General features: G+C 30.9%; 1 protein-coding gene across 1 annotated transcript in view; it reads left to right on the top strand.

Moving 5' to 3' along the window:
• Positions 1-10,128, top strand: part of LOC126750239 (cGMP-dependent protein kinase, isozyme 1-like) — an 88,596-nt gene extending 78,468 nt beyond the window's left edge. The window contains exons 9-14 of the mRNA XM_050459789.1: positions 699-935; positions 993-1,209; positions 1,265-1,482; positions 3,363-3,540; positions 3,600-3,788; positions 9,717-10,128. Coding sequence (XP_050315746.1) covers positions 699-935; positions 993-1,209; positions 1,265-1,482; positions 3,363-3,540; positions 3,600-3,788; positions 9,717-9,879 — 1,202 coding nt within the window. The 3' untranslated portion in view covers positions 9,880-10,128. The remainder of the gene's footprint in view (positions 1-698; positions 936-992; positions 1,210-1,264; positions 1,483-3,362; positions 3,541-3,599; positions 3,789-9,716) is intronic.
• Positions 10,129-25,560: the final 15,432 nt, after the last annotated feature.

Below are 25,560 nucleotides of genomic sequence, written 5' to 3' on the forward strand. Positions count from 1 at the left end.
CTATATTATAATTAAAAATTTATTAACAAAAATTTATAATATAAAAAACTTAAATGAAAATCCTTTAAAAAAATTTGTAATGAAATAATAAGATTAGTGATATTTTAATAGAAAATAGTTTAAAGAAAATCAGTTTGTTTGTTTCTTCAGTTTCTTGTACTACGCTATAACTTAAAATTCTGAGCTTAAATTTAAAATAATCATGTGAGCATAGATATTTAAAAAAAAATATATCCTAAGCTCTATATATTAATACTTCCTAATAATATACATTTAACTTTAACGCAAGCTACGATTACGAATTACGCCTAAATATTTTTCAATTTATTAATGACAAAAGTGCTATCCTTCCTCTTACACCCCTCCATGCTCATAATTATCTTTACCCAATAGACTATTCCTACACGTGGTAGAAATATAAATTTATTATGAGCTTTTTATGCCGGAAAACCCTCAAAAACATTAATTTTCTTCGATTTTGTAATAAGCGGACTTCGTTTAAAATGTATAATTTTATTCGTTCTATTTTTCGACATTATTAAAAATAAAAGGTGAAAACTGAAAAAACTTCTTTTCCCTAACTTCAAAAAAGAAAATGAACCATGAAACAGATTACAAAAAGCCAAAACGTTGTGAAAAAAATTTAAAACTTCAAAAACAAAGCTGCATTATAAATTTTTAAATAATATTCTCTGTAGATGAGTTAGAAGAAGAAGAAATCAGAACTCTAGGCCGGGGAGACTATTTCGGTGAGCAGGCACTGCTCAAAGAAGACTGTAGAACAGCTTCTGTAATCGCTCTACACCCCGGAGTAGAATGCCTTACTTTAGACAGAGACAGCTTCAATCAACTCTTGGGAAGCCTCAGTGAAATAAAAGAAAAAGACTATGGGGATGAAGAGAGGATGAATAGGCCAGTTTTAACCGAACAACAAGGTTAGTTACTACTTGTTAGAAAAATACTTTAAATTTCTACTTAACAAACTTTTTTAGAATTCGACTATATTCGTCTAGACGACTTAGAAGTGGTAGCAACGCTAGGTATAGGTGGTTTCGGACGTGTAGAATTAGTCCAATATACCAAAGACCCTTCCCTTACTTTTGCCCTAAAATGCTTAAAGAAGCAGCACATTGTAGATACCCAGCAACAAGATCATATCTATAGCGAAAGGAACATCATGTTAAGTTGTAGAAGCTCTTTTATATGCAGGTAATCATGACTCTATTGGAGTATATGCAGCAATAATGATTAATGCTTATTTTAGACTCTACAGGACTTACAGAGATTCTAAATACGTATACATGCTGCTGGAAGCATGCTTGGGGGGCGAAGTATGGACAATCTTAAGGGATCGGGGATGCTTCGATGATCACACTTGTAGATTTATCACGGCATGCGTTATTGAAGCATTTGAGTATTTACATTCTAGAGGGATTATTTATAGAGATCTTAAGCCTGAAAATTTGTTGTTGGATAGCAAAGGTACGTTGAAAATTGTGAACAATATATTATATACTAAAGAATAAGTATCAGAAATCCTAGCAGCAAGTTGTCACCCCATAGTTACAATACCTCGAGAACGATAATGATAGTATTTAGGAAGGTCTTAATGTAATGAGTATATCAACTATAGATTCTCTAATTGAGATATGAGTAAAAGATGTCAGAGATATCAGTAATAGATGACCCTATAACTTTAATATTAATGATGTTTACTACCAAAGGAATTATAAACGATTCTAGCAGATATCTCTATTGATTTTGGCCTTAGAGCTTTTGATATTAGGACAGCATTCTAGAGTAATTTTTTTTTAATTAAATTTAAATTAAGTTTATTTGTTGATCATGGTTTCAGTAGATCAAAAAATATCAAGTGTGGACTTTCAGTTTGAACCTGTAGGGTCCCATTAATGCTAATCAAAACTGAAATTACCACATCTCGTGAATTCTGAAGATATCTCCATTGGTACTGGGTTTAAAGCTTCTAATTTTTTATTTAAATATTGTAGATTACTTAATATTTTTATAAAATTTACTTGATGAGTATAATTTAAGTAAATTAACAAAGCTTAGACTCTCAGTTTAATTCTGTAAGGTCGCATTAATTCCAATCAAAACTTAAATGTCCATATCTCGTGTCTATATCTTTAGCTAGAGGCGGACTAAATCTGCAACCTTTATTGTAATGACCATAGCTTCAGATCGAACATTAAGTCAATTTTAGATGATGAATTAAATCATATATTTGCGTTGGAATTGCGCTAAAACTTCTTGATACTATAAGCAATATCTTAAAGCCATTCATTTCCTTCTAAAGAGTTCACTTGATGCTAGTAAATTAAGAAATATGAAGTGTAGACTTTAGAGACTTAGAGAAATAACTGTGTCTCATGAATTCTTAAACCGTTAATGATTAGGGTACATGAATTCAATACAACTTCTGTTCTACTGATGATCACTATAGTTCTATCATTAAGGCAATATTAGACGAGGCATTCACTTTTAAAAGCCAATCATTTTTGTTCAAATATAGTCTACTTGGTGACCATAACTTTTGTAGATCAAGAAATAAAGTGTAGGCTCCTATTTTGATCCTGAAGGTCCTAATAAAGCTATGCAAAATAGGTCATATCTCATACATTCTTAAACCGTTAAAAATGTATTTTTTAGTAGGTTTCCTTAGCTGATGTCTTAGTCTACAACTTTTACTCTAATGATGATCTTTATAGATCTACTATTAAGGTAATAATAGTTGACGTTCACGTTGGATTGAGAATGGAGGCTAGTGAAACAATATAGCCGAGCAAATAAAATTAGTCCACTAGATCAACAACATTAGCTATAGACCCTTCAAGACAACGTTAACGTCACAAAGGACTAAAATGGCGATATATTGAAAGCCCATTGATCCTCTCTAAATATTTTCTATTAAGGCAGTGATAGTTGATCATTTTCGTCTGGTATTGGGCTTATTGCTTTAGGTAATAACAGTAAAATTATAGAGTCATTAGAATAAATCTCGTAGCTCCAGCAGAATGAAAGACATCAACTCTAGACTATCAATTGCTTCATTAATGTATTCTAGAACATATCCTAAATCATTTGCCACTCTACTATCAGCAATTTACTTTTTTCGCAGCACCTATTTTGAGACATAAATATTTACCCGAATTTGGCTTTAAGCTCTTTAGAAAATGCAGCTTTTTCACCCAAAATTTATTCTATTAATAAATGGCCTGTATGAACACGAATATGCCTTAGCAGTATTGTCTAATATGTATTTTCTTAAACACTAAAAATCAATAAATCAATCGCAAAGAGAAGATTGTTTAAATAAATAAGCATGCCTCATATTCTTTTAGGTTATGTGAAGCTGGTAGACTTCGGTTTCTCAAAAAGAATGGGTTGCAGCAGTAAAACCTGGACCTTCTGTGGCACTCCCGAATATGTGGCCCCCGAAACAATTTTAAATAAGGGACACGATAGGGCGGTCGATTATTGGGCTTTGGGTATTTTAATGTATGAACTTCTCACTGGAAAGTAAGCTAATAAATCGATTTCCCTGAAAAGTAAAATATTATAAAAAAATCATATTTTAGTCCACCTTTTACCGCTTCAGACCCAATGAAAACTTACAATTTGATCCTGAAGGGAATAGACATGATAGATTTCGCAAAACATAATGTCGGCAGATCGGCTCAGAGCCTTATAAAGAAATTATGCAGGGATTTACCGGCGGAGCGTCTTGGTTATCAAAGGGGTGGCATTACCGATATTAAAAAGCATAAGTAAGTATTTTTAGAGGCTTTTTTAAAGAATGATTATGTTAAGAGTATAGGAATATTTCCTTTATTTTTTTTTTTAATTTATGGTGATAAGGAAAGTAAAATTCTCATCACTGTATACCGTAATGTAAAGGAAAATTTTATTCTTTTTATTTTCTTTTGTGTTTCTTAATAGTACTAACTTTCTAATTGTTTTTATAGTGAAAATTTCAATATTCAAAGAAATTTATAGTAATAACAAAATCCTAAAAACTACACTGACGAAAAATATAACAATATTTAAAAAAATCTAAACAATGATTCAAAGATATCTAATAAATACTATTTATACAATGCATCTCTTAGTACGAAGAATAATGAAAATGTATATACAAGTCACACGAGGAAAAAATATGATTACAGAGTATACAAAAGAAAATTACTATTATTTAAAGTGCTATATGTATTTTTTCTCTATCCTTTAAGTATATATTTATAGAATTTTTAAATAACAAGACCCTTTTTATAGCAAAAGAAAGTATGATGATATATTTCATTTTAAATAATAATTCATGCATGGTTCTAAATTAATTATATGTTACAAAAGTTTTTCAAAAGATCTTTTTAATAAAGTATTTTTTTTAATTTGAAAATAAGCTGTTGAAATTCTAGCACCCTTATGTAGTGTGATAAGATATTAATAAATTTATTACAGAAATAATCAGAAAATACATTTTATTTACATGTTATTTATTTAATACAATGATAACACCATTTTTACAATAAATATTATAATCTAAAATTAAATCTTTTTTACTATGGTAACATATATGTATATAAGGTCTTAATTTTAAATAGAATACCAAAAATAGCTACATAATGAGAATATAAATCAGAAATACTTACATTTATTTTTAAGAGTGCTAAAAGGCACAGGAAAATCGCCTTTGCTACATAAAAGGTTAAAAAAAAATTGCATTAGGAGTTGCGTAGTTGGAGTATGGAAATCATAAATATGTCTATGAAAACCACACTTAGTAAGATGACTCGTAAGCCATGCGGTCGGAGCATTAATTATTTGGAGAAATTATTTCGAAGTGTATTTAATTTAAAAGGCTTAATAAATTTGGAGCATCAATCAAACCATTAATTAATTTCTACAAAAACAAAAAATCTCGCTACCTTCTTCGTGATGCCAAGGAAGTTATTTCCTATAAAATATACCTCTGGTCACAGGACAACTCAACAATAGGTAATATTTATAAAATTAATTTTGCACCTTTTTAATATCTTCAATGTGAATATTATAATTATAATACTATCAGCAATACTCTCAATAAATCCAGATATTTAAGAGCTTTGTAAATTGTTCTTGTAGCTTTCGAATAGTTAGTATAGTCTACTCGAAAGCTGAAGTTTATAGATGATGACAGGTAGTTTTGGTATTCCAACAGGTTAGTTAGGTAGTGAAGCAGAGAGAACAAAAGCCATTCTGCTCTATAATTATCATTCATACACATGCACTGGAGAGTTGTGTAGTCACCAGTTCATCAAGGATTGTTGCATAAGATGACTATATTTTTGTAGAATATCTCTATGGCATAATTTAAGTACGTATTTTTCCAAAATTAATAAAAATAATTCCTATTTTCAAAGATAAATTATATAGAACAAAAATAGGTTAGATAAAGTACCACAACAATGCTTTAATAAGTATGGAGTAATTTTATTAGGCCCCAATCAAGTTTTTGGTCGGAAACGTAAAAGAGCAGAAAAAGCACTTAATCCCACTGATAACCTGCAAATATACAAGGTTTCAAAATTATCAGCATTATCCATATTGCCGAAATCATGACGAAAGTAAAAACAGTTAAAGAACATAGCAAAAAACAACTCAGCAAGTATTTGCTCCCTTGAGGCAGTATCTTTATTCAGTTTACCTTAAGGGGTAAAAATAATGAGAGAATATCTTTAGGGTTATGAGTTAAGTGCTTCTCAAAACTTTCTGTGAGGAAAAATTGTGGATGTTTCCTTAATATAGGCAAAACAGTGGTAAAGTAGGCAAAATAATCCATAAGGATGGGAAGTGTAAGTATATGAAGAGAGGTAAAATACTATTTGGTACAGTATTAATAGCCAAGCCTAGCGAGGATCTCTAGAAATATCCTCTGTAGACTAAAAATTCTTACAGACAAGGAATCACTGGGATTTTATGTAATTATTTTGGTCATACCATCTGCAAAAAGAATAAGCATACTACTGAATTGGCTATTTGACGGATCGTTTCTATAGATTAGAAATAGAAATGAACCCCGCACTAAATCTATCCTAGGGTTAACCATGTTCTCCATGTCAATAGCCAAAGTTTGTGATTTGTTATAATTAAAATAGACAAATTAAGTACGGCCAGCAAGGTATGATTAAATGAGGGATCTACTAACAGTTGGAAATGCAACAACACATTTTTTAGGGAAAATGTGATGTGAGATACAGTCAAAAGCCTTTGTGAAATCAAAAATGATCCATATGAGTCCAAACCCTATTCTAGTCCATCCACAACAAGGTCCATTAGAATATTTATGGCCAAGGATGTTGACTTTTTATTGTAAAAACCATATTGCCCAGCAAGAAACAAGTTGTTATGTTTACAATAGAAATCCATCCATTAGACTGGATTCAAAAATCTTGTATACAGTAGATTAAAGAAATATTTACCGCCCAAATTCGTAACATCTTCTGATGGATCTATATTTTTAAAAATGAGTATTACTTTAGCACTTATGAGTACTGAGAGGGAAAGATTCCAGACAAGGCGCAACGGTTAATCAACTTTGTGAGTGGATAGGCAATTAGGCTTCTAAGTATCTTTACAATTTTTGGGGAAATCTCAAAGCAGTCTCTGCCTTTGGCGTTTCAGCAATATAAGCGCAAAAAATTTTAAAAATATTTGCATATACATGGTATCGACTATATTAAATGAAGAACTTTTACTTTTAAGAATATTTCACATTGCAACATTTGACTCATTGGAATCTGTAATGTAAAAATCATTTACTGTATGAAACATAAAACATCTATCAAACTATAATTCAATCTTAAAATATTATCGGAATGCATGTATTGATCACAAAATACATATATACTGTATGTCAGTCTAGAATAGCTTTGACCACAATGTTCACATTGAAAAGAAGTTGTATTCGCAGTAAGAGGAAAATGAAAAACGACATTGGCATGGTAGAGCTTAAACATAGGTACATATCATGTTCGATGGAACAAATGAGACTAAATGGGATAATAAATGGCTAAAGATAAATGAATATCATAAACAATTTTGTGTAGAGTAAGGATTTCGCAGTAAATTCGTCTCAATTGTAAGGACTCAATTAATCGCAAAAATCTGTTCTGTATCCCTTTTAACATATCATGTTATATGAAATGATCATCTCAATTACGTAAATATATTCAAGGATGGAACAATAAATGAACAATAAAAAGTCTTAAAACTGACCGAAGCACGATGTACACTATAGCGAGCAATAAATTTGGTATATGCGGGGTAAAAGTTTGTTTACCATCCAACAGTCCTCCAAGATCCCCCGCAATAGATACTGGTGTACGATGAGTGTGATCTTAACAGTATACATTACTGAACACATTCCAGAGAAACAAATACTTATATAGGGTTATCCATTTTATGCTTGGGAAAGTAAAGTTAAATAAAACACACAAGATATTCAGATGGAGACGAAATTTTTATTTTGTTTTAAAGATTTAATCATTCCATTAAGGTATGAGATCACAGGATCTTGGGGGCCAATAGATATCACCTAATCTTAAAATTAAACGTCTTGGAAACTTCTCTTGCAAAAGAGCTCGGTTGGCCTGTGTTGTTTGACTTGTGGCCCCGTCCTGTTGAAACCACATATCTTTCAGATCTTCTTCTTCGATTTATCTCCAAAAATAATTGATCAACATGCTTCCATACCGCTCAGAGTTTACTATTAAGGCTCTCCTACGACTGTTTTCAAAAAAATACGGACCAATGACACCACCAGACCATAATGCACACCATACAGTCACTTTTTCGGGATGCAAAGGCCTTTCTACGATCACCTGAGGATTTTCAGAACCCCCATATGCGGCAATTCTGTTTATTTACGTAGCCACACAGCGTAAAATGAGCCTCATCACTGAAGAAAATTCTGCTCGAAAAATGAGCATCGAATTTAGCAACATGCTGAAAGTCACTCCTGCCTAGTCAGTGTCTGTACTGTTTGTTGGTACTTTTGTGGTACTTTCAAAGTTTTAGATATGTGTAATTAGGTTTTTTTTATAATAGTTTTACTCTTTTACATAAGTTAATCAGTTTCTTTCTCCTGACTTTTCTTATTCTATTGTATATGTAGTATCAAATCACCAAATAAATCAGTAATCAGTAAACTGATTTAATTATTTAAATATATAGGGTCTCCCAAATACAAGAAATCTAACAACGATTTTTTAACGTGATATTGGAAGCAGCATAGCCAAATAAGAATTTTTATGACTTCTTGTTGGACAATATCATTAATTGTTGAAATAGTTGAATAACTACTTAATAATTCTAAAACAGCTGAACTTACAAGGAGAATGAAATGGTTAAATAAATTTTCAAAGTATGTTGAGTTTTGGAAAAAGCTTTGACAGTGTCAAGTTTTCTGGTAGAATAGCGTTAAATCGGTTATGTTTATGAATGTTTATGTTTACGAAGCTTTTTACCACTTTTTTAGTAAAGAAACTCATTATCTTTCCTGAAAAACTGAAATAAATTAAATCATGAAGAAACTTTTTAAATATTTGGATTTTTGCAAAGCATTTGACACTATTCAAATTTTTCTTCAATGCATGGAAGGAACAGGTAATAACTCCAAAGCGGTTATATTTACAAGGAAACTTGAAAACAAAGAACTTTTTTAGTTTAGAATAATTAAGAAATTTAAAAGTTTTTAGATATTGACATATGAGCACACCCTTTAACAATATTATTATTTAGATATTATTTTTAAGCTTATGATTTTTTCCAAGTTTAAAATACTTGTGGGATTTCAAAAACTCAGCAAATGCTTTACTAGGTTGGAATTCTTCTTGATAACGCTCTCTATTATTTTTTATTCACAGGCCATTGCTTCGATCTCAACTGATTCCACTATCATTTTTTATTTTTTGTTTTTATACATCCCTTGTAGCTTTTTCAAGTCTGAAATAATTAATAAAATTAAGTGTTTTTTTTGATAAATAGAAACTATATCATTATTTTATAAATAAATTAGAATCTAAGTTTTTTATATTTTTTTTAATATTATTTTATTAACAAGTTTTATAGCCTATTAAAGTTTAACAGCATGTTTATTTTCAAATTTTGTATGCTTTACAAATAAAGTGAATTTATTTACGCACTCTTGTAGATTTTAGAACGTTTTCAAAAAACTTAAATAGCTGTTAAATGTTATCGGAAAATTGACATATTTGCAGGTATGACAAGATTATTTGTAAAGAATTTTATTTATTAAAAAAGTTAAAGTTTTATACATCAAAAATCATTAATCCTAGTGGTCTGGGTAATGTTTAAAAAAATATTTAACACAAGTTTGTCATTTACATAAGATATTGACAGAGCACCCTGAAGTGCATAAAAAAAATAGCCATGATATGAATGATATGAGTTACAGTTAATACCTTAATGAGTACTTTTATAGAGCTTTCAATTAGAAGAAAATTCCGACTTTGAGCCCGATGATATCAACAAATGCTGTCGAACTATAAACATTTTTAAAAATCCACGCTTAGGTATATTTTAAATGGAAAAAACACACATCGAGTACGTAATATTAATAATTAGTAAATCATTTAAACATCCTAATACTACATATTATATTTCCCATAGCTAATGGTCAACTGTTAATTTTTCAGATGGTTCCAAGGCTTCGATTGGGATGGTTTGATAGACCGTACTTTACCATCACCAATCCAGCAGCCGGTTCGTGGACCATGTGACACCACGAACTTCGATTGTTTCGCTAAGGACAATGACATTCCACCTGACGAAATGTCAAATTGGGATGCGAATTTCTGACAGCGGCTTACCGATAATAAATGTAGTAAATAAGTAATTTAGGTGCTCACGAAGTGGTTTCCAATGTATTTATTGCGAATTATTGTTCTCTGTGATATGTGATTAAATATGAAAAATGATTATTGGAGATGTATTAAATATCTACGCCTAAGTGAAATTTGTGGTTTTATACAGGAATAATGTTGATTATTTAAGTTATATTATGCGACTTTGTATGGACAATAAGTTTAATATATGATATGTTGATGATTGGGTTGTATTATTTAGTTTTACTTGTGGATAAAGCAAATTTAATAATTTAGGAAGGAAGGAAGAAAACATTAAAAAAGTGAAAAAATCTTTTTTTTATTATTTTATTAAATAACTCGTTCTTAAATAAGAAGAAGAATTTATGAAAAAAATAAAAATTTTAATAATTTAGCTTTTTCCAGCTTTAGAAAATGAATTAAAGGATTTGGGTGCAAATATTAAAACTTATGTAAAAAAGCTCCAAAATTTCTTCTATAAATTTTAAATAAAATATGTTTAAGTTAGAAAAGAAAGGACAATTTAGGAAATTTTAGGCTTATTAGAAATAATAACATTATTCAAATATAAACAAGAAGTTTTATTTGAAGAAAGAGAAAAATTGTGCAATTTTTATATGTCATAGGAAGATTAATAATAAAGTTATTTTTTTTGTATGCAGTAAATAAAATTACATAAGAAAAATACAGTTTTAAGTGTATTTAATATGAAGTATACAAAATATAAAATTTGTTTCCTTAATCGGTCTATATAGAAATTAAATTTAATTTATAATTTTTTTTTTCTATAATTTTGATTTTAATTTTTTTTTGGAAAATAAAATATTATAATATTATTGCATAACTCTCAGAGAGACTTTTTAACAACTCACTTTAAAATAACTTTAAAATACCCTCAATAAAATGTAATCCCCATTTTAAATCTAAATATACAGGGTGTCCCAAAAGTGATGGATCAAACTCAAACAGGAGATAGAGGGAGTCATTTACAATCAAAATCACCCCCTATGTTGTCATGCAATTGTGAATAGGTTAAAAGTTATAGCCATATATGTGTATTTTTTAATTCCAGCACCTTTGTCAAATAAAAGCTTTTAAAAAAAATATACAGTTGATTAAACAATCTGTTTTCTTTTTTATTGTACCTAGAAATGATGTGCCTCTCCAACAAAAATATGTTTCTTAAACATTACTTTTTAAGAGCACTAGAAAAACAATTTTTTTGGACTTTTTACAACTTTAAAAATAAGTACTTAACTTTGATGCCATTTTTTTGCGAAGAAAATATAAGACATGCGAGTGACCCTGAACCTTAAAAACTTCTTTAAATCATACTGATTCCAGCAAAGTACAACTTGAATAGATTATTAAAATTTCTTATTGTCTAATTAAATTTTTATGTTTTTAAGAAATAAGCAAAAAAAATATTTCATGGCTAAATCAATATTTTGCTTTATTATTTTACGAAAAAATAATAAAATTAAGATAGTAAAGTGTCTCAAAAATGTTTAAAAATACATAAGTATGTCGACTTCTAATACTGACCAATTTATCTGCGGTTATTTTGAAGAATGTTGATTTGTCGTGTTTTTTGTCGTAAACAAAATTTAAAAATAATTTAAAATAGGTAGTGTTGTGTTGTCCAGGTACTGGCTAAGTACATACAATTTTGTTTTATTTATACAAGAACACATAATGCCTTATACCGTCCGTGAGTATGCAGAAATGCATTATGTTTATGGATTTTGTAATGGAAACGCTCGAGCGGCTGAAAGGGAGTATCGTGAACGATTTCCTGATCGTGAACGATATCCTGACTACAGGGTGTTTCAACGAGTGCATAACGCATACGTGGAGGGGCAGATTCCTGGAAATCCTCGCAGAATAGGAAGACCTGATGAAAATGCTGAGGCAGAAGAGGACATCATTGAAATGGCATTAAAGGAACCTTCAACTAGTGTTCGCCGCATATCAAGACGGTCTGGTATTCCGAGAACAACAGTACACCGCATTCTACGAAGAAACCAGTTGCATCCCTATCATGTACAACGGGTTCAAAATCTATTACCGGGTGATAATGATAAGAGGGTGGAATTTTGTAGAGAAATGCTTCATCGTATTAGGCAGGATCCACAATTTTTTAACAAAATTTTATGGTCAAACGAATCTAGTTTTCAGAGGGCGGGAATATTTAATATTCACAATTTACACCACTGGGCATATTTTAACAAAAATTGTTAGAAATGACCGCTTTCAACATCAATTTAGTGTGAATATGTGGAGTGGCATTCTTAACGGTTCAATAATTGGGCCGTTTGAACTACCAGCCAGATTAAATGGTGAAATCTATAGGAGATTTTTGGGAAGAAAACTTTTTAAAAAAAAACTGTTTTACTTCGGGATATTCCATGAAATATTCGTCAATCAATATGGCTGCAGCACGATGGAGCGCCCGCCCTTTACAGCCTTCAGGTGAGACAGTTTTTAAATGAGGCCTACCTTGGTTGTTGGATTGGACGGAGAGGTAAAATTCGTTGGCCACCGCGCTCCCCCGACCTCAATCCAATTGATTTTTTTCTATGGGGGTACTTTAAGGAGTTGGTATACGCCAGGGAAAATCGTAATGAGGAAGAGCTACGCCACCAAATAATTACAGCAACTAGATTAATTACCCAAAATGAACGTTCATTCAGAATGATTAAGAGAAATTTTATACGCCGATGTAGGTTATGCATTAGATTTCGCGGCAGACATTTTGAACACTTATTGTAAATGATAGCAAAACTATCATGTAAAACAATAAACCATTTTCTAATGTTTTTTGTACCTTATTGCAATCCACCAACCCAAAAAAACACAATTATTTATTTTAAAAATTGGTAAATATTAATTTAGCCATAAAATTCTTTTTTGACTCTTTTTTGAAAAACTCAAAATTTAATTAGCCAATAAGAAATAATGTATTTAAGTCATGCCTTGCTGGAATCGGTATGAAACGTAGAAGTTTTAAGCTACAGGGTCACTCTTATGTCTTACATTTTTGAGAAAAAAATGGCATCAAAGTTAAGGGTACTTATTTTTAAAGTTGTAAAAAGTCCAAAAAGAAATTTTTTTTAGCTCTTTCGAAAAGTAATATTTAAAAAAATATTTTTATTAGAAAGGTACATCACTTCTAGGTAAAAACAAACAAAAAAACGCATTGTTTAATCCACTGTATAATCTTTTTATAAGCTTTTATTTGACAGTGTGCTTGAATTTAAAAAATACATAAAAATGGCTATAACTTTTAAACTATTCACAATTGCATAACAACTTAGGGGGTGTAGTCTTATTTTGATTGAACATGACTCCCTCTATCCTCTGTTTAAGTTTGATCCATCACTTTTGGGACACCCTGTATAAAAATGAATCAATATTTTCCTTGGTCATTAAATAACTTGAAAATGACTTTACCGATTTTATTAATTCTTTTTTCTTAAGATGTATTTTAGTTTGTAGAAGGATATTATAGAATAAACCATCAGGAAAATTGCACCAGAAATTGGAAATTTTCAAAAAAATTAAAAATGCTTTGCGCGACATCTATCGGTTTCGATTAGAATAAGACAGTCGAAAGAAATCATCGGTCAAAGTAATTTAAGAAATAAAAAATAGATGGCGCTTGGTGCATAAAATATTAAAAATAGATAGCGCTTTCAGCAATTTCTATTTAGCATGCATGCATTCTGAAACATAATAAGTCAGTTTTTCGCGTTTGACAGTTGCTTTTAATGCTTTGCGTCATTCGAAAGAAAAGTGTATATGTTTAACCAGTATTTACTTTGCCAGTATACAGATAATACCTACATTAAATATATTTCCTTTTGCAGATTCAAGGCCAAATATATCATAGAACAGGATCTTTATTGCCAACGCCAGATAGTGACTACCAATTTTTGCAAATTTAATTTATGGGTCATTCAACACAACAAGTTAATCAACATTGTGCATACAACAATTCGGTGAAAAGACCATTAATGGAAAAACTACAAAGATTTTTTCATCAACACAACGAATTGGTTGCATTATTCAAGACCGCTTTAGACCGCATGCCATCTGATGACCACAAAATTGTTATCAGAGCCGATAAGAAGCCTGCAGGAGAACATGCAAGACGTTTTAATGCGCCAACAATTGATGAACTCGCTATTGTCATCGTAGGTGAAAATTTTGAAAAACGAGATATTATTTTAAATCGGCGGAACAATCAACTGCAGCGTGTGTCCGAAACACATTGATCATATGATGCGTTACAATATCCTATATTATTTTGGCAAGGTGAAGATGGGTATCATTTTACAATCAAGATGATAAATCCACTTACAGGTAAATAACCAAATATATTTCTTATTATCTAACAAGCTGAGAGGCCGCCATCAACAACACTGACCAGCTTCTTTGAAATGTGCCAGAATGATGACTTCGCCCGAACGCTGCTTTACTCCGAAATGCCAAGATATTATACCTGGAATCAATCGTTAAAGAAATTTCAACGAAGAAAACAAGGTCAGCCCGTTCCAGGTTACCCACAAGTATTTTCCACCGATGCACTAGGACGTCTTTACGCAATTCATCCCAGCCAAGACGAGTGTTTTTATTTGCTTTTACTGTTATTCAATGTTCGTGGACCAACATCAATCCAACATCTGCGAACTATTAATGGTGTATTATGCGGCACATACAGAGAAGCCTGTCAACTTATGGGATTGCTAGAAAATGATACTCATTGGCACCACACTCTGGAAGATGCTGTAGTTTCATCAAATGCTAAACAAATACGAACATTGTTTTCTATAATTTTGTCTACATGCTTCCCATCAACGCCAATTGATCTGTGGAACAAATATAAGTATCATATGGCCGAAGATATATTGCATCAGATGCGACTTAGGACATCGAATGCTGATTTGCAAATGAACGAAGAAATTAAAAATAAAGCATTAATTTTAATTGAGGACATGTGCTTGATGCTAACCAACAAAAGATTAATACGATTAGGAATGATAGGTCCCAATCGCCCAATGCACGACGCATTTAATCAAGAGTTAAGACGCGAAACCGAACATGATTCTGAGGCATTGACGGAAATGGTTCAACGAAACGTTCCCCTATTAAATCAACAACAAAAACATGCCTATGATACGCTGATGAGAGTAGTCAACGATGAAACTGGGGGACTGTTTTGCTTAGATGCTCCTGGTGGAACTGGAAAAACGTTTTTAATCTCATTAATTTTGGCAGCGATTCGATCGCAAAATGGAATTGCACTCGCACTTGCTTCATCAGGTATTGCAGCTACGTTGTTAGAAGGCAGTCGAACAGCTCATTCAGCACTCGAGTTGCCGTTAAACATGCAAATTATCGAAACTCCAACTTGCAACATTTCGAGGAATTGTGCGATGGCCAAAGTCTTACATCAAGCAAATTAATCGTTTGGGATGAGTGCACAATGGCAAACAAAAAATCTCTGGAGGCATTAGACCGCACAATGCAAGATATACGACACAACCAGAACCGGTTTGGTGGTGCGATGATTCTATTGGCAGGTGATTTTCGACAAACATTGCCGGTAATGCTACGATCAACACCAGCCGACGAACTTAATGCATGTTTGGAGTCGTCAAATTTATGGAAGTATGTCAAATCACTTAAATTAAATATAAACATGCGAGTCGAATTGCAGAACGATCAATCTGGAGAAGCTTTTTCAAAACAATTGCTTGATATTGGTAATGGCAAAATTCCAGTAGACACATCGTCGGGATACATTAACTTCCCTCCCAATTTTTGTAACTTTATTGAATCAAAAACCGAACTTATCAAGGAGGTGTTCCCAAATATTGTTCAAAATTATAAAAACCACGATTGGTTAAGCGAACGAGTTATATTAGCTGCGAAAAACGTTGATGTCAACGAAATAAATTTTGAAATTCAAAATAAGATTGCAGGCGATCTTATGACTTATAAATCCATTGATTCCATTACCAACCAAGATGATGTCGTTAACTATGCAACCCAATTAAATTCACTGGAAATACTCGGACTTCCACCTCATAATCTGCAATTAAGAGTCGGATCGGTTATTATTATGTTGCGGAACATAAACCAACCACGTCTTTGCAGTGGCACCCGCCTTGTGGTGAAGAAACTGATGAACAATGTCATCGAAGCAACAATTTTGAAAGGGCAGTACAAAGGCGAAGACGTTTTAATTCCACGCATCCCCATGATTCCGAACGACATACTATTCGATTTTAAGCGTATGCAATTTCCTGTGCGACTTGCATTTGCAATGACGATAAATAAATCGCAAGGGCAGTCATTAAATGTTTCTGGCATAAATTTAGAAAATCCATGTTTTTCACATGGTCAATTGTATGTGGCCTGCTCCCGTGTTGGAAAACCTTCCACATTATTTATTTTCGCTCCAGGAAAGAAAACTAACAATGTTGAGTATCAAAAAGCGTTACAATAAATATTTACTAGCTTTTTGTAATATTGTTTTGATTTTTTTTTTAATTTGTTAGGTATTAACTACGGCGGTACGAAGTTCGCCGGATCAGCTAGTGTTAAATAAAATACTCGATTTTAAATATGATCAGGTCATTTATAACATGAACAAATTGACATTTAAATGCCATGCCCTTAGAAGTCAGATGACGTTTACAAAACAAACATTCAAATTTAAAATTCCCGGTTTTCTAGTAATATCTTCCACTTTAAAACGCATAAAATAAAGATTATAAGGTAAGTTTCACCATTTGCATTATAATAAAAATTAATGAAAAAAAATGTCTGGATAACGAACAAAAAATAGAACACTAGCTATTTTTAGAAAATACCTTTACAAGGCTTGGTGCACATTCAAAAGCCACATTACTATTCATAATTTCGTAAAAAGGAATGAAGTAATCAAAAACATAATCTAGGTCACGCATACATCATTTCATTTTAACATTTAATAGTAAAACCAACATAATTTGTACGAATATATTTAATGAAGTGTAAATTATTAACATAAAATCAATAGTTGGGAAAAACAAGAATTCAAAAAAATTAAAATAATACATTAGTAAATTAAAAGTATAATTAATTAATATTTTATATTTATAGTCAGTAATTGAAAATGACAGATAATATTTGTGAATATTTCAAATACTGTCTTACAGGGCGTATAATTTGTACATTTTATAGGAAAATACCATTAATCGAATACTTTACCAGTTTATTAATATTTCAACTAAACTATCTTAAAAGCCAGATTTGTCAAAATTTTACTATTGAATAATTAAAATTCTTTAATTATTCAATTCAAATATTTCTTTTTTGGAACATTCCTTTTTTATGGGTCAGTGTTTGCGTGTTTTATTTAGAATAAATTTTACATAACTTTTTAAATCATTGTATCTTAGTCTTAGTCTTAACCTAGCATATGTTACCTGAAGTTGTGTTAAAATTTTGCGTAAAATCAGAACATGCAGAGAAAAATGTATTATTCAATTTAAAAAAAACGTAACTTTAGTCTGTACTCCTGTTGTGATGCCTCCTGTATATGCAAAGTTATATTCCTAATGTAGTTCTAAAAAAGATTATTTATATTTTTAAAGAGGTCCGGGACTTTTTTAACATATGGTGTAATAACATCCTAATTACTTCGCAATATAGCAATTAAATTTAGAAAGTTCTGCAAAAAGCATTATTAATTTTTAATGCGATAAAGATGACCCTTGTCACATGAATTATTAATTTGATAACTTCAGGGATGACCTCGCTTCGGCAAAACATTTTACTACTTAATTTAGGGGTTGTAGATCCTTTTTTATTGTAATTGGAATACCTTAAATAATTTGTATTCATAGCTGATGACTATCGATAGTCGTTTAGTAAAATGTAGTCGGGATCAAGGAGTTTGTAACAAAAGTAAAGGTGAAGAATTATAGAATTTTTTTTTTCAAATTTTTATTATTCTCTGCTTTTTACCATTCAAAATTCTAGTATAAAGATTTCATCGTTAAGGTTATCGATTTTAGGTCGCTTTATTTATATATTATAAAACCATATCTAATTGGTAATAAGGATTTTTATTTCTACTAATATCTCTTAATCAAACAATAAAATCTTATCCTTTACTTTATTCATACTTATTAAAGGAAAATAAATATATATTAACATAACAGTTCCAACTATGTACAGATCGTGTTATCGTGAGCTACGTATTACCCAAAATAATGGCAACACCGCAGTCAGCAGACCTCACTTGCTGTATTACTGCACGTTGCATTAATAATTTTTGAGCGTTATTTTCGTGTTTTTTTCACTATGGCTGTTTATACCCCTTCCGAAAGAGTTCAACTAATTAAATGGTTTTATGGAGGCAATTCGGCAGTACAATGTAGAGATTTGTTTGCAGTGACATTTGAGAATAGACCGATTCCTTGTGCAAAAATGGTTTTAAATGTGGTTACAAATTTTGAGACATCTTTTTGTCTTCAAGATTGTAAAAAATGCCACACAAAACGTCAAGAACCACCTGTTGAAGTGGTCCAGGATATAGAACGACGGGAAGAAATGGTTTGCAGTACCCTAGAACTTGATTCGATACGGTCCACTAGAAGTGTTGGAGAGGAACTGGGAATGAGCAATAAAACTGTTGCTCGTATCTGGAAAAAATATGGGTACAAATGTTTTAAGTATTCAAAAACTCAGGAAATATTTCCTGAAGACCAGTGGCGAAGAATGGAATTTTGTGAAACCATGATGGAAAAGGCAAATGAAAACGAATATTTTTTAAAAAATATTTTGTTTTCCGATGAATCTTCTTTTCCATTACATGGCAAACACAATCCTTCCAATGTTCGTTATTGGTCTCAGGAAAACGAGCACAGAAGTTTTCAGTTTCGTACCCAGTATCCTCAGAAATTGAATGTTTGGGCAGGTATTTTGGGCGACAATGTTATAGGGCCATTTTTTATTGATGGCACTTTAAACGCCCAAAAGTACCTTGAGTTGCTGCAAAACCAAGTTCTTCCTGCCATTCAAATCCTACCTGATGAAGACCTGGGACCGGTTTATTTTCAGCAAGATGACTGTCCTGCTTATAACGCGGCTAGGGTAAAAGAATTTTTAACAAATACTTTTCCTAACAGCCTTATTAGTGGGACTGGCGATATTAAATGGCCTCCTAGATCTCCAGATTTGTCTCCAAATGACTTTTATCTGTGGGGTTACCTTAAGCAGACCATTTACAAGCATGAATTTAGTAGGCCAACAAATTTAGAGGAGTTGCGAAATAAAATTGTCGAAGGTGCCAATTCCATTTTACCTGAAACTCTTTAGGAGGTGCGAAATAGCTTTTACGATAGGTTAAGTTTTTGTTTAGCGAAAGAAGGCGGTTTATTTGAGCCTTTTATTTAAAAAATGATATGTTGTTAAGTTTGTTTATTAGAGTTTTATTTCTGATTTTTAATTATATTTTTATCAGAGTTGATATTTTATTTTTTATTAGAATAACGCTTTAATTTTCATTAACTCAGCTCCCACGAAAGTCAGATGTTTACTAATCCCGTCCTCTGGCCGGCGGGGCGGTGCTCTGTCGCAGGCACTCGTACACACGCGACGTTGCAAAATTTCGCCTCTATGCGGTTTCCTATAAGTAACGAATAAAAACACGATCTGTATATTTGTATTTTCTATTTGAAAATTGACAGTAGTATCTATTAAGGTTAAACATACCTATGAAATTAGTAATAATATAAAAGTTTATATATTTATTAACGGCACTTTTACAAATTTAGTAATGTATACGCAATATAAAATAGTTTAACATAAATATTCGTATAAAAAATAATAATAAAAGCGTTTCGATTAAAGTTATATAACTTTATGAATTTATTAATGTTTTCACTATGAAAATTTAATAATATAATATTTAAACTTTATGTAACTTTCACTATGAACATTTTTATATCTTCCATATTAATAATTGAAAGGAATTTAAATCTTGGACTTTTCTTATTTTAAATTATAAGAATAAATATTTTTTAAGTGTTTAAAATTTGATTTTTATTTTTACTTAAAAATTGGGTAAAAGGCCCGGCCAATATAAATAATAGAAAAATTAAAAACTAATTATATTAAAGAATGCAAAATTTCAAGAAACGTGTAATAAAGTTTTGTACTGATATTATTTCATATAAAAATATTAATCGTATTTATTAAAATTATTCGTATTTAAGAAAATATATTTTACATTGATTCAAAGTAATAATATTAAATATATTATACACCAATATATATAAATTTTACTAAAACATACATATAAAAAAACTAATTGCTATAATTTTTACGGAAAAACCTGACTATAGTCCACATTTAAATTATGCATGTTTTGATAAATATTACAAAATAATAAGTTAAATTGTTATTTTTTTTTTGTTTATTTCATGTATGCAGAATAGTCCTTTCGTATACTCCTAATAGTAAATACGATTATTTCATAATTTGCACCAGAAATTTCTGAGCAATATCCATAGAATAATTGCACCTGATGTCATTTAAATTGAAATTTGTTTAATGTAAATGGCCAGGTGACATAAATTTCAATTTCCTTTCCTTCAAGATGGGACAGCTCATGAATGGATTCGTCAGCTGAAGTTACAAATACTCCTATTTGTAAATTAAATGGTATAAGCTTATTTTTTTTAAACCATTTGTTCGGATTATATATAAGTCAAATTCAAGATTTTTTCATAAGATCAATATTATTAGTGACCAATTACCTTAATAGTGATTATTGGGCTTGATGTTTTACCTATTATGTAAGTGATGGTACGGCAATAAAAATAGAAATAATAGCGGGGATAATAGCTGAAATTATTTAGACTATTTAGATTATATGACCAACTAAAATAGTAACAATAATTACAATTATTAGTGTCTGATTATAGAAGTATACTAGTTGTTCTATTAAAGGAGAGGCTCTATCTTGGAGGGTTAAATTTTTGTATGTAGCAATTTCAAAAAAACGTATAAACTTTATTTTGGGGCTTTAAGTCCAAAACACTATCCGCCATTTTAAAAGATTATCGGTGGTAATTTATCGTCTATATAGTCATAGGTTGGGGTAATTCGTAGTAATTCAGTTAATGAGGTTAAATTAAAATAAGACGAAAAAGTTCTGCTCAAATAATAAAAATAAAATTTAAAATACTAATTAAAGAGATTAGTTCATCAATTAAGGAAATTATATATCATATACAGTGTGTCCAAGATAAGGATGTCTATCATGGGGATCTCGGCAGCTATAGGAGATACGAGGTTGATTATATTAGAGAAAAGTTGCGCATTTTAGAGCCTAACAATACGTCGTTTAGAAAGTTTTAAAATTTTAAGTAGATCCGGAGACATTCGAGAAAAACCCAAATCTGCCGATTTCATTTTTATTTTTTTCTGGCGTTATTTAAAGAGATATGGAAAAACAAAAGACACTCTCTCATGGCCACTTTTTAAGCTCTAAAAAATAACATTGCGAGATTTTTTTTGTACGACGTTTCGTTTCGAAGAAACCATCATCAACTTAATTTTTTTATATAGCGCGTAAAAAAAGTACACCCTGTATAAAATAGCATATTTTTTTACGATTACAGCGATGTATGACACAATATATTTCTACAATATTTAAATTGTAAAAAATTATTTTTTATTAAATTCCGATAGATTTGATGTAGTAAGCTGTGAAATAATGACGTTGAGAAAATGTTAAAATTAAATGTCAAAGTAGTTTTGATTATAACCATTATTTTTTATTCTTTTTATCTTAAGTGAAGTAAATAGTTTTAATTATTTGATAAATTTAGTTGGCATTGTGTTTTTGAACTCTGTTTTTGCGTTTTGTTATAAAATGGAAAACGCTTTTTTACCTGAGAAAAAGTTGTTGTTGTATGTTGAAATCTTATATCTTATGCTATAGCAACGCCGTTGAAGCTGGTCGTATGTATTTAAATAACTATCTAGACAGGAAACAACCTTGTACAAAAATTTTCGGACGATTGGTTTTCAATCTTAAACAGTATGGTGCGTTTAAGAAGCCAGTATTGTCAAGAAATAAGTCCTGCAATGAAGAAAAAGACAATAATGTGGTATTAGCTGTAACTGAAAATCCGAAAATATCTGTTAAAAAAATTGAAAATACCACTGGAATACCAAAATCTACTGCCCATTTCATTTTGAAAAAACATAAATACCACCCGTTTAAATTCAGAATCTGTCAAGGCCTCAGACCCGGTGACGAAGAAAGGCGTAAAACATTTTGTGAATGGTACACCAGAAAGTGTCAGGAGGATGAAACATTTCCCCATAGGATTATCTGGTCCGACGAGAGCATGGTTACAAATAATAGAATTTTTAACTGGAAGAACACCCATTATTGGTCAAGAGATAATCCCCGAGTACACTAAATGGCTAGACATCACCACCGTTTCGGTTTTAATATGTGGGTTGGCATTTTTGGAACAGATTTAATAGGCCCCTTTTTTCAACAATTCCCTTACCTCGGAGCGGTATCGCAACTTATTGGAACGCGATTTGAAAGAAATCCTTGGACCACTTGCCAAGGTTAGAAACTGTTGGTTTCAGCAGGATGGTGCGCCCGCACACAATGCCCTAATCGTGCGAGAGTATTTATCGAACAGATTTCCGAAAAATGGATAGGAACACATTCAACAGTTCCATGGCCTCCTCGTTCCCCAGACATAACTCCGCTCGACTTTTTTCTCTGGGGCTATTGCAAAAATTATGTTTACAGTCGTATTTTTGAATCTGAGCATCAGCTGAGGAGAATAGTTCTTGAAGCATTTGAGAGCATTACACCTGATATGTTAAGAAGTGTTTTAAACTCGACTGTTAAAGATCTGTGTTGTGGAGAATAATGGTAATTTGTTTGAACATTTATTACTATGATTTAAATTAGTATTTTTGGGTTTCTAGTAGGTAAATTTTTAATTTAATAATGTGTTTAATTCTTTAAAATAATCGCGTGACCTAGCTACGTGACGTTATATGAATAAAGTTTTTAAGTTGTCAATAACGCGATTTTTATTTAGTATTTCAAGATATGAGTAATAGCAGCTTACTACACCATACTCAGCGTCATCATTTCACCGCCTACTACATCAAAACCATCGGAATTTAATAAAAATCCAATTTTTAACATTTAAATATTGTAGGAAAATATTGTGTCATACATCGTTATAATCATAATAAAATATGCTATTTTATACAGGGTGTACTTTTTTTACATATTATATAAAAAACTTAAGTTGATGATGGTTTCTTCGAAACGAAACGTCGTATGAAAAATCTCGCAATGTTATTTTTTAGAGCTTAAAAAGTGGCCATGAGAAAGTGTCTTTTGTTTTTCCATATCTCTTTAAATAACGCCCGAAAAAAATAAAAGCGAAATCGGCAAATTCTCCGAAACTACTCAACATTTTAAAACTTTTTAAACAACGTATTGTTAGGCTCTAAAATGCGCAACTTTTCTCTAATTTAATCAACCTCGTATCTCCTATAGCTGCCGAGATCCCCATGATAGACATCCCTATCTTGGACACACTGTATAATAGGCATTTGGATAATCTGAGTATCGTCGAGATTTCTCTCTTAAAACTAGAAAATGTTGAGGGAAAAATGACAGATTTACTCTATGCATATTGTAAAGATTTCAAGCTTAAAAAACTTATTATTTAATGAAAGTCGCGTAAATAGGCTTAAGTCATTAAATAATTCCTGCTAAAATTGCAAAGCAGCACCCATAGAAAAAGCATAGTGAAAATGAACTACGACTTAGTAAGTATTATAATGAACAATCTTAATAGAAGAATTACCAATAACTACTCCCGTTAGTCTTCCTATTGTAAATTATATCCCCAAGTATAAGGTAAACATTAAGAAAAACAATGCAACAAAGCTGGGTCACTATAAATTGATAAAAAAAAACATAGTTAACCCATTAAAGATAAAAAAAAGAAAATATGACTTGTCTATTTGGAGGTGGTCTAGATCTTAACCAATAAATTTTAATCATATATTCTAAGCACGAACTCATAAATATACCTGGACTGCCAATTCAATGAGTGGTATTAATAAAAATAAAGTATATGCTTATGCGACAATTGTAAGCATCTACTTTGAAGTATATTCTACGATATGAAGTAGTATCTAATCACTTCCGGTAGTATTTGCTTAACGTCGAAGTATCTACTACTGTTCTTGTAGTATCTACTTTTATTTCGAAGTAAATGCTTTCAATTGATTAGCATCACCTCATTTCGATAACTCGGCAAACTTGCAAGTTTTGACAAAGTTAAGATTTTGTTGTTTTATTTACGTTGTGGTATTGTATGGTATAATACGCATATAAAATGTCTTCCGACGAAGAAATGCCTGATCAAGAGGAGTCGCAAAATGAAGATTTGCAATTGGCTTTTGTCACAATGCTGGAAGAATACAAAATTATTTTGGACAAAAGAATGACACCCCAAATTAAGGCTGCCAAAGATAGAGCCCTTAAAGACCTAACACATACTTATAACACTAACACAAAACAAAATATAGATGTAAAACAGGTATTAAAAAAAGTTAACAATATGAAAAGCAAAATTAAATTAAAAAAATAACCGACATGAAACAAACAGGAAACAAGAGAATTAAATAAAATCAGTGGCAACAAAATTTTTTTGACTTATGGAATGGAAATGAGAATCCAGTAATTAAAAATGTGCCAGGTAAAAGCCTTATTATATATAATATTTTTTATTTAATTAGGTTTGATTTTGTATCGTTTTAGGAGCTGTAACTGCAGGCACCAGTAAAGACGTTGAATTTGCTGATGAAGAAGTTGGTAATGATAAAGAATTTATGGTGAATTTACAAAAGAAATTATTACTTCAACAAATCAGCACTGCCGTAGCTCAAGAAAAAGCTGCTAGAGCTGTAGAGCAATTTGTAGAAGATTACTTCGCGCGACATCAAGAGAGTTTTCAAATTTATTTAGAATTTATAGGTACCTACAAAAATGTATGTATTTACTATTAAATTTATTAATTTATGGATAATATGTCTTTTTTTGTTGAAAGGGAAATAAGAATTCAGTTTATTTACTTTTCCCATATGTTTATAAAGTTTAATTATTTTGTCAAAGTTTTCATAAGGTATAAATATATGTATTTGTATTTGTATTTATTTACATTTGTATAGCTACAAGCTAATTTAATAACATTATTAAATTCGTAGGTAAATTACAATTTTAAGAGAATATTACTACATTACAATAATAATATTGAAAACATATTTTACGGGGGCAAAGCCGCGGGTAAAATAGTTAAATATAATATACAGGGTATCCCACGATGAACTGCGGCGATTTTGGTAGATTTTTATTGTTATCAACGCTGCCAAATTTTCAAAATTTTCCAAAGCCTACTTTTCGAGAAATCGATCGCCACAGTTCGTCGTGGGACACCCTGTATATACATATAATATATAATTTAAATAACAAAAAAAATATTTACTGTTTCAACGTTGTCTGTAGATCAGTGTTGCAATTTCATTTCGAAAG

This window comes from Anthonomus grandis, chromosome 1, assembly GCF_022605725.1.
Source record: "Anthonomus grandis grandis chromosome 1, icAntGran1.3, whole genome shotgun sequence".
Lineage (NCBI taxonomy): Eukaryota > Metazoa > Arthropoda > Insecta > Coleoptera > Curculionidae > Anthonomus > Anthonomus grandis.